At 39.1% G+C, this 11,071-nt stretch overlaps 1 protein-coding gene across 4 annotated transcripts in view; it reads right to left on the reverse strand.

Moving 5' to 3' along the window:
* LOC148944547 (DNA-binding protein RFX2-like) overlaps nt 1-11,071 on the reverse strand; it is a 193,090-nt gene that overhangs the window by 53,366 nt on the left and 128,653 nt on the right. For all 4 annotated transcript variants that reach the window (XM_089100803.1, XM_089100800.1, XM_089100801.1 and 1 more), the window contains 2 exons: nt 10,883-10,994; nt 1,141-1,239 (listed from right to left, as the gene is read on the reverse strand). In XM_089100803.1, coding sequence (XP_088956929.1) covers nt 1,141-1,239; nt 10,883-10,994 — 211 coding nt within the window. The remainder of the gene's footprint in view (nt 1-1,140; nt 1,240-10,882; nt 10,995-11,071) is intronic.

Genomic DNA, 11,071 nt, shown 5'->3' on the forward strand with positions numbered 1-11,071 from the left:
AAAAAAGGAAATAAGTCTGCGAACCAAGATTAGAATATTGTAAGCTACAGTGATGACAGTGGTCCAGTATGGTTCTGAAGCTTGGGTGCTCAGAAAAACCAAGGAAATTTGTTAGACGTTTTCCCGAGAAATTGCCTATACAATATTTTGGGTACACGACGACTGACCGTATCTCAAACAACAGGCGTTACGAAAAGTGTGGTTCAATCCAGCTTTCTAGGGTTATACTGAGAGAACGTTGAGATGGCTAGGGCACGTTCTGTGGATAAAGGATGACATATTGCTAAAGATTGTCCTTTTCGGCCAACCGTCCAGGACCAAACGAAAAGCAGGTCGTCCCAGGCTGGGGTGAGAGGATGTCATAAGGAAAGATTTAAGGGAAATGAGAACTTCCTCGGAGGATGTAAAGAGGGAGGCTTTGAATAGATTGGAATGAAGGAGGAGCGTGCATAGCTCTGTTGGTCTCAGACGGCTTGGTGCTGCAGTGAGTGTTAGTAGCAGTGTTAACTCAAGTTGCAAAGTTATACATAAATTAAGTTGAAGTAAGATGAAAATTTGGTAATTAGATGCTCATATAGTACCATACACTTTGGAAGAATCACGGGTTCACTTTGGTCCTCAAATCAGGCAGATTGCAAACCCCTGCCGGATTTTGGTTCAAACAATCTGTAATACACCTACCTTGCAAATAAAAATTTGGTAGCAAGGGTAGCTAATCTGGGGGTGTTGAATGGATCACGAGCCCCTTTTGTCCTCAAATCATCCATATTAATATTCCTTTATCATTATTATTCGTACAAGGTACGATAAGTCCACCTTTTAACAAAAAATAAAATTTGATGATGGGAAGGGGGGCTGGGTGCACTCCAGAGACCGCAGGCCTTTTTGGTCCACCAATCCCAAAGACTAAAAGTCTTTATATGACTGCAGTTAAAACAGTGCTTAACAAGCCTATATTTCCTGAAAAAGTTGGCAATGGCGGGGGGGGGGGTCACGGGCCCTTTTGCATGCATTGCGATTGGAAAGAAATTCAAAGCAAAATCGGACCATGTGAGCCGGGCGATATATGCAACACATGGCTCGACTTATTCATATTAAGTTATATAAAAAGCGTTTAAAAAGAAATAAGGATTTACATACGTTTTCTGGTGAGTTTCTTGATCCAATAATCGTCAATCCTTCCGTATTTCCTTCTGGCATGATATAAGCATTGTTTTGTATGATCTGATTACTTGTGCCCTATAATCACAACAAAGTTTCAGGAACAAGACAAACTATTTATTGAAGCATAGTCCAACCAAATTACAGCGAATTTTGTCAAGCAAAATGACCTTGTGACGTCATTATGCAAATTGTGGCTGACATCTGATTGAAAGAAACATTTTTCTAAAAATGTCCACCTAAAAATACCCCTTCTAATGTCTACAAGGTCTACGTGATTAACAATACTGATACAATATTTTTAACAGTGCATATGCAAGTAGCTTTCATTTCCATTTTTAGCATATTTCTGCTTTGTTTTTTTCTCCATATCCTAGATCAGAGGGACCTTCTTTGGTCCAGTCTACGTGCCTCGTAAGATCAAATTAATCGCAGAAAACCACATTTCTTCATCCAGTTTTTGGTGTAACATATAGATAAAACCTAATTTCATAATTTGTGTTGTTCATTGAGATTTACTTGGCCCTGTATATGTGCCATGCAAGCTTCAACCCCAAGACAAAATTGTTACACCTTTTAACTATTCTGAAGAAAATTACTATCAAAAAATCTTATCTGATATCATGGAAGGATACTGGAAGAAGGCTCGTTGCCCTTCAGTCCTTTGCGACTTTTAAAAAAATCACTAAATCTTTCAGTTTACAATCAAGTGGAGACCCCTCCTAAGTTTCCACAACCACACCTTTAATATGAAGCGGCCGAAAAAAAAATAGTAACACATTAGATACACATAGCACTATAGTAAGACTACGCTAGTGTGTTGCCTCTGATAACGGTTTAAGCAGTAATTCCTAATCTCAGGTGTGCTTATCACTGAGGGTACAGTGTGACCTAGTAAGGCAGAACAGAAAAAATTGCCGGTAATGGTCCAAACGAGGCCCTGTCATACTAATAAGATGATATATTGCAGAACTTTTAATTTTCATAAAACAAAAGAACGAACCAACAAATGCCACATAAAATCTATATTCCAATGAGCATAAATTATAGTCTTAAGAAAATCATAGCCTTAATTTTGATAAAGCATTTCCTTCTGCAAAACGCTTAAACATTATCTCTATTTCATAAATATCAAAACTTCAGAACATTATCCCACTATTATCCCATATATATAGTCAGGGCGCCAGATTCTGTATCGTGCACCCACCCATGCCGGAAGGTACAAACATTCTGAGGACGGATCTTGAGGTAGTCGACCATGCTGAAAACGAATATCGTAGCGCGCATGTTCGCCGTTGGGGCGTTTCTGAGATATAGGCCAAAAACGCCAAATTTAGCCTATAACTAAGTGTGACGATTCAGAATTTTTTTGCGAGTTATTGGGTTGAGGAATCCGGCGTAATATTATATCAATCGAAAGAGGAGATCTAGATCTACAAGAATATGATTTATAAATTGAAAAAAAAAACACAATTTTTTTCTCTATTTACTGCAGTTTCAAAATAAGTGCTGTAAAATTCGACTAATATCTCAAAGAGAGGCTAAAAACTCAAAATTTCTTCAAGGTAACAAACTTTTTTTTTCATATTAGAAAATAAAGTTCATTCAATTCCGTACAATTTGAGCTAAAAAAAAAATATAAACTATTATTATTTTTAAAAGGCCTACGAATTTTTTTTATAGTGTCTTACTTACTTACTTATACTTGTTGCACGTTCAAGCCGCATCCAGACTCATCGTGGCGCCCAGCAGATGATGACATGTCTCCTTCCATAGGTTTCGCTCGAGGGTGGCAGGCTCCACCATTTCCAGCCACTGGCAATCCCAGCGACGGCCGTATTTTCAGAATCCCCCGATTGGATTCAGATCAGACTTAACTGTTGCTAGCCACGTCTTCTTTTTGCCTCCTGTCCTCTTCTTCCATGCAGGTAATGGTAGACATTTGAGGCTTTTTTTGCTTATATGGTCATCTGGTCTGCGCATTGTGTGGCCAAACCCTCCCAGTCTCCTGTGCTTAACAATATCAGAGACAAGTGGGCAATCCTCACATCTTCTCCTTACTTCTTCATTCGAGATTCTATCTGAGAGGCGGATACCCAGGATATAGCGCAGGCATTTGTGGTTGAATATATTCAAGCTCAACGCTTCGGCTGTTTTAAGTGACCACGTTTCACACCCATAGAGGAGGACAGAGAGAACCATAGCTTCATACACTCGGAGCTTTGTGCGTAGCGATATTTCGCTCCGCTTCCAGAGATACTTCCGTAATTGAAGGAAGCCACTCCAGGCTGACGATATGCGGCTCTGGATTTCTTCTGAAGATTCGCCGGCAGGGTTTACCATCGATCCGAGGTATTTGAACGACTGGACGTTCTATACCTGATTTCCATTTAGGGTCAGAGGGGGTTTCATCCATCCCATCTGTTCGCTTTGATTTTGTTCTTGGTAGGCTTATTTGGAGACCATTCGAAAGTGCCATGACTACCGCATCATTTATCATAGCCTGGGCTTCTGCAACGGATTCAGCAAGCATGTCCACATCGTCAGCATAGTCAAGATCTGTGACGGAGAAGGACGGGCTCACTGCAACGCCTTTATACGAGGGCTATTCAGAAAGTAGGGAACGTTTTGTTATAAAACAAAAACCAGACACAGGAAAAATATTTTATTAAATACATCTGAAAGAGTGACTAAAATGCTACTTTTCTACATAGTCACCAAACAAATTAAGGCACTTATCGTGGTGGTAGAGAGGCTTCGAAATTCCTTCATCATAGAAATCCGCCGCCTGCGATCTCAGCCACTCAGTGAAGCACGCTCGGAGCTCGTCGTCGTCATCAAAATGCTGTGTCATTAGCCAGTTCTTCATCTTCGGGAAAAAGTGAAAATCATTCGCTGCTAGGTCGGGACTATAGGGTGGATGTGGGAAAATCTCCCATTTGAATGAGTCCCACGAATCCCCTCATCAACTTTGGCGAGAAGATCGTCTGTCACAATGTTCGGGCGTCCACTCGTCTCTTCATCATGCACGTTGGTTCCGCCATTTTTAAACCGGATGCACCATTTTCGCACTGAACTTTCATTTATTACGTCGTTGCCATACATTTCGCACAGTTGCCGATGAATTTCTATCGTTTTTTTGCTAACAAAAACCGTATTACGGACCGCACTTCACAACTGGCGGGATTTGCAATTGCAGCGCACATTTTAAATTGAAATATTGGGAAAACGGGCAGTGCGGAGATGTTTTCGTTCTCACGGCTGGATGCCGACTAAAGCTACGAGCATGCGCATACCAAAACATACGTGATCGCCGCGTGTCTAGTGGCGTCAGACGGAAACGTTCCCTAGTTTCTGAATAGCCCTCGTAATTGTCCAGGACCCTGGGGATCTAATCGATGACGAAGTTGAACAAAGTTGGTGAAAGGACACAGCCTTGACGTACACCTTCCTCGATCAGGACCAGACCTGAAAGATCGCCATCGACTCTTACCCGGGCCTTTGTTCCAGCACAGTACGCCTTGAGCTGATTGATGATCTTCTCAGGCACACTGTCCTCTCTCATTGCCTCCCATATTGCATCACGATGGACCGAATCAAACACGGTAATGAAGTCTACGAAGATTTGGATTGTTTCCTGCTGGTGTTTAAACCAGTGTTCAAGGATCTGTCGCAGGCTGAAAATCTGGTCATAGCAACCCATACCCGGCCTGAATCCTGCTTGGTTTGGTTATGTTCAGCTGTTTCTGGTGTATCTAAATCTGTTTAAAAGTAAAGACCGCGAAGAGCTTGGTAGCAATGGAGATAAGTCATACACCTCGGAAGTTTTCGCAGTCCATTCGGTCTCCTTTTTTGAAGAGAGGGACAATTATTGAGGTCTTCCAGTCATCTGGGATGCATTCATTGTCCCAGCCTTCGGTTACCACGCTATGAAGTTCATCCACCGCCACCTCGGGGAGAGCTTTCAGCAACTCGGCAGGAATCCCATCTATTCCTAGGCTTTTATGGTTTTTCAAAACTTGGATCGCCTTAATTACTTCATCCCTGGAGGGTGGGTCCGTACATACATTTTCATAGGCCTGGTTGTGCGGGGGGTTTTGCGGTTCTGTAAGTGGTTGCTTTCGATTACGATTGTCTCCTGGTCTCAATAGCTCTTGGAAATGAACTCGCCATCTTTCGATACGTTCCTCGCTGCTTGTGAGTATTTTCCCATCCTTCACCTTAAGCGAGGGGATGGTAGTTTGCTTCTTCTTCCCAGTGCATTCTCCAAGTATTTGATAGAGTTTTCGTGTATCGTTCCGTGATGCGGCTCTTTCCATATCACTGGCAACATTAGACCAATAGGCTTTTTTGTCAACTCTTACTGATTTGTGACATTCTTGTCGTAGCACTTTACATGTGGGGGACTTCTTGTTGGTCATTTCTTTTTCTTGGCAGAGAGTTTGAGTGTCTTTTTTTAGATCCATTTCTTGGTTTTACGCTTGACAAACCCAAGTATGTTTGAGGCAGCTTCAGTGATGTGGTCCTTGAATTTTCTCCAATTCTTCTCAATCTTTATCTTGGGGCACTGATCAGTCGGGACTGCCTCCTCGGTGTCATCTTGAAGGACAGCGAAGCGGTTTGAGAGTTCAAGGACAAATGCTCCTCGGTACTCATCTACTGTCAGCATCGATACGTCTATTTTCTGGTTCGGCATAGTAGTCTTCCTTGAGCTAAGTCTGTACTTTAGCCTTGTCTTCAGCAAGATGTGGTCAGATCCATTTTTCGATCCCGTGTCAGCACCTCTGTGCACTCTCGAGTCCAACACCAAAAATTTCAATCATCGGGATACAGAGGTATAATCTATTTAGGCCTTTACTCTTCCATAGCGTAATTCTCATGTTTACGTATGACACAACTTGTGCCCAAACCAGGTGTTAGCCACAGCAAGACTGTTCTGAACTGCGAACAGCAAAAGCCTGTTTCTATCTGTGCACCTGTCTCCGAGGCCTGCTTGCCGATCGCCTGTTTCGAGTTATTCAGCTTTCTGCCGATCCTAGTATTGGAGTCGCCTCCAATTAGAAGGATATCTTTCCGGGGAATCTTATCAATGACTGTTTGAAGGTCACTGTAAAACTGGTCTTTTTGCTGTTCAGTGGCATCTCTTATTGGGGCGTAAACGCAAAGGACAGTCAGATTGTTCGTGCGACCTTTAATTTTTGCCCGTACGATTCTCTCAGACACAGGCTCATATTCGATGAGCCCAGTAACTGCTTTGGGGGACAACAGGATACTTACTCTTGCTCGGCCAGATCCATCTAATTATCCCGAGTTATAACAAAAGACCGCCTTCCCAGCCGAGGATGCAAGGGTCAAGATGTTACGTTCATTTAGTCTCGTCTCAGAAACGCACAGAATATAAAGGTTATAAAGATAAAATTCATCAGCTACAAAAGCTTGTATCAATGAACATTTAATCAAGCACAGGTTCCAGCAGCCGATATTCAGGCCTTGTCTTCTTGATAGGACGGTAGCTGGCATACTTTTTGACGAGAGCGCCATTCTCGTCGCATCGCATAATACCGGGGATGCCATAGCCAAACTTTTCATCATCATATGTGTCATCATTATTGAGCATTTCTTGGGGATAAGGTACACCACAAGGTCCCCAGTCTTGCGGTCATCCAAAGCGCGTTGGCCATCACCTTGCTCGGCGTGGAGCTCAGTGATTTTTACACCCCTTCACCACTTTGAGGTGCGCTAGCGGATTTCCTATGCTGCCCAGGGACGGAAAGCCAAGCCTCATTGCCTGGATGCCCACCACCGCCGTGGAAATTTACCGGCTTAGCTAGTCCTTTGCTCCCACTTAGACTCAGAAATAGGCTTCAGAAGTCACTGTCACTGACTTCAGTATCACTGGAATGATTACTAGCCGTATCGTGAAAATGGACATAGTTTATTTTTTCTTCAAAGGGTAGGAACACTTCAAAATTTCTAACTGTTTAAAATTTTTAACTTTTACTTAAAAGTAAAAATAGGTTTAAAAAAATATTCTCTAAAAAAAGTTTTTTTTTTGTAATGGACGAATATGTTTTCTGGTGAACTAAGGGGTCTGCAATTACCTTTTTGGGACCTGATTTGTCACTGATACGACTGGGCTATTTACTACATGAAAGAATTCTGCTTCACAGATGGATTCAGTCGGCACACTGGAGTAGTCTTACTCGGCCCGCCAGTAAAATTGGGTACCAGTAACTGAATAGGGACCTTTTGTACTTAAAAGCAAAAGGTATCAAATAAAACTTTCAAAAATATTCCTCATTTTCTTCTTCCGAGAATTCAGATGGGGCAAGGTCAGACTCCCTGCATGCCCTCCTCGTTCCACGGCAGGAGCATAAACTGCAGCATCCTTTCATTTTTGAGCAACTTCAGTCTTTCCTACATCTTCCACTTTTGCATCTGCAGTAAGCTTCCAGGCTTGATACTTCTTTACAGCTTGAGACGACCGAATCCTACTCCCCCTTCAGCAATCTTCCATCCATGGAGGAGTGGATCTGGAATGCTCGGCCGAGCCTGTACTGACGACAAGATTATCCATGTAGCGAATATAGCTCTTCGTATGCATGGCTCGAAGGTGTCGTCAGAAGGTGGCATTCTTCTCACATCTTGTTTCTGGCACCAAATGTAAGCCCTTACACTGGCCAGTAAATTGAATCCGGCCTGTTTACCGTACATTTCAATGACCAGAAATTTTGATAGGTCGGAAACTTGTCTAAACGCGTCGACTGAAAGCTTCCCTTCAGCATCCTTGATCCGCTCCGTCACAGACACCATTTTTGAGGCAAAAGTTGGAGACCCCGCGGTGTTTAAAAAAAATCTTTCCCGACGCCGAAGAAAAAGTTCGTTGTGTCACCCCCTGACAAACAGTGCACGAACGGTAACATAATCTGCTCCTCTTTGGACAAGTGGACTCCATCCACCAGCTCGTGTACTGGGATAATGTAAGTCGGGAACTTCAAGAAAAGTTCGCTCAGTCCCTCAGCTTGAGTCTCTTCAAAAAAATGAACACAGGCTACTGCCAAGTCTGTGTCGTTGGCATGCACAACGATGCAACAAGCGTAAGGGCTAGGGTACTTGGCTTGTGTCATAAGGCGTTGGTCAGCCTCTTCGTGGCTGGAGGACAAGCATTCCTCGTAGTCCCAGTGTTCCGGTAAAGTTCGACTGCAGCCACGCTTGACCAGAGACACTTTGAATCTCTCCTTGAACCCACCTGAGAGAAAAAGGTTAAGTGCGTTCGGAAGCTGATCACCCATCTGCTCCCAAGTTTCATACAAAATTTCGAGGAGCAGACTTTTAGACGCTGAGCTTGCAAGTACGGCATCCCATTCTACAATTGTGCTAAGAGCGGAAATCTGGAGGTTTTTCCCTTTCCCTCGTCGGATTCTGCATGCTGATTTCAAGAAGATCGACTCTCCGGTGTCCGTGAGCTTCCCAAACAGCCCGTCGTACCGATCTGCGACAATGTGGACTTCAGGAATACCCACTGGAAGATCATTCAGCAACGATAGAAGCAATCTTTCCGAGAAGGATTTGACTTTTTCAAACCAGGCAGGCCGATATGACCTTATCCTGGACATTAGGTCAATGATGTGTACTGTAGCTGATGTTGTTTCTTTGGATTTCAAAGTCGCCGGCCAAGCTGCAAGTCCTCCTTTTTTTTTCTTAGCCAGTTTAAAAGCACAGCTTTGTTCCCCGTCCTCATTTTCCAGCCAGAGGATGTCTTGGTTGATTGTTGCGGAAGATCTTCAAAAATGGATGGAGAGAAAGGAAGAATCTCTTTTATGAGGATCTTTGCAACTGCTTTCTCCTTTTCTCCATTTCACAATAATTTAAACTTTTTTTTCTTAGCTCAATGTGTTCGGAATTAAACGGGCTTTCTTTTTCAATATAAAGAAAAATTACTTTATCTTGAAAAAATTTCGAGTTTTTAGCTTTTCTTTTAGAAATTTGTTGAAAAAAATCTGAATTTTTTTATAACTTCATTAAAAACTTTGCTTTTTTTTTTTTTTTTTTTTTACAACAAAAATCATATTCGTGTAGCCCCAAGTCTCTTCTTTCGATTGATGTAAGAGTACGCTGGATTTGACCAATCTTATCTGTAAAAAAAAATTACAATCGTCGAACCCCGTTCGTTATAGGCCAAATTTGGTGTTTTTGGCCTATATTTCATAAACGCCCCAACGGCGAACATGCACCCTACGTTATTCTTTTTCAGCAAGGTCGACTACCCTGGGATCCACCCTTAACATTTTTGTACCTTCCGGCATGGGAACTAATCGAAATAATATATATATATATATATATATATATATATATATATATATATATATATATATATATATATATATGTATATATATATATATATATATATATATATATATATATATATGTATGTATATATATATATATATATATATATATATATATATATATATATATATATATATATATATATATACATATAAATATATATATATATATATAATATATATATATATATATATATATACATATATATATATATATATATATATATATATATATATATATATATATATATATATATATATATATATATATATATATATATATATATATATATATATATATATATATATATATATATGATATATATATATATATATATATATATATATATATATATATATATATATATATATATATATATATATATATATATATATATATATATATATATATATATATATATATATATATATATATATATATATATATATATATATATATATATATATATATATATATATATATATATATACATATATATACATACATATACATAGATATGACTATATATATATATATATATATATATATATATATATATATATATATATATATACATATACATAGATATATATATATATGTATATATATATATATATATATATATATATATATATATATATATATATATATATATATATATATATCATTTGAATTAGAGTCGCAATGTATATCCAATACTAGAGTTAACCCAATTGGTCTGGTCTTTAATTCATTCGTTTGTTCATAACATAGATTAATTAACTGTTACAATCTTAATTCTTTTGTATTTTTTTTTTCTAGTCTTATCAAACTTTCCATTTTAGTTAGTGCTTTACGAGTTGAAATAACGACTCATGACAGTTAAAAAAATTTTTGTTGGTAGTCCCATATTTTATATGTAGTCGCTATTTACGAGTTTTATTTAATAACCTCTAAACTAAAGTCTGAAGCTAACCCCCAAATATTATTTTGGAACGATAATAATAACTTTTATCCGTTCATCATGAGTACAACTAATATTGCATAATGTGAATAACAAGTACAGCTTATATTGCATAGCATACTAGCCGTTCACAAGCCACTTCGATTTGCTATACTTTTTTTTTTGCTAACTAACCTTTAGATTGGTGTGTCCGAGACAAAATCTCCAAAAAGTAAGAATTGTTGCCCATAATAATAAAAAATAGGCTAACTTCCAGAAAATAATACTGACATTATTTCCTTTTAATTTTTAACAAGGGGAAAAAAATTCACAAGTTCAATATCGGACTATATTGGACGCCTAAGGTACGCGTGACAAACATTGCACGATAGTTTATTCTATTGACTAGAACAATATACATAGTTTTAATTATAAAAAAAAATACTCACAGGTGAATAAGTACCATTATTCGCAGAAGCTGTGGTTGTTGTATAGTATTGTGTCGTTCCACCAGGTGAATAGAGGGTAGCACTTTCACTGACACTATAAACTGGGTATGCCCTGTAAAATTAAGAGAACAGTTGTCTGAATGGCTCTAAGAATAGAGTAAATCAAGAATTTAGCAAATGTCAATTACT

This window comes from Artemia sp. Qi Xiang Cuo, chromosome 14 (assembly GCF_049724085.1).
Source record: "Artemia sp. Qi Xiang Cuo chromosome 14, ASM4972408v1, whole genome shotgun sequence".
NCBI classification, from domain to species: domain Eukaryota; kingdom Metazoa; phylum Arthropoda; class Branchiopoda; order Anostraca; family Artemiidae; genus Artemia; species Artemia sp. Qi Xiang Cuo.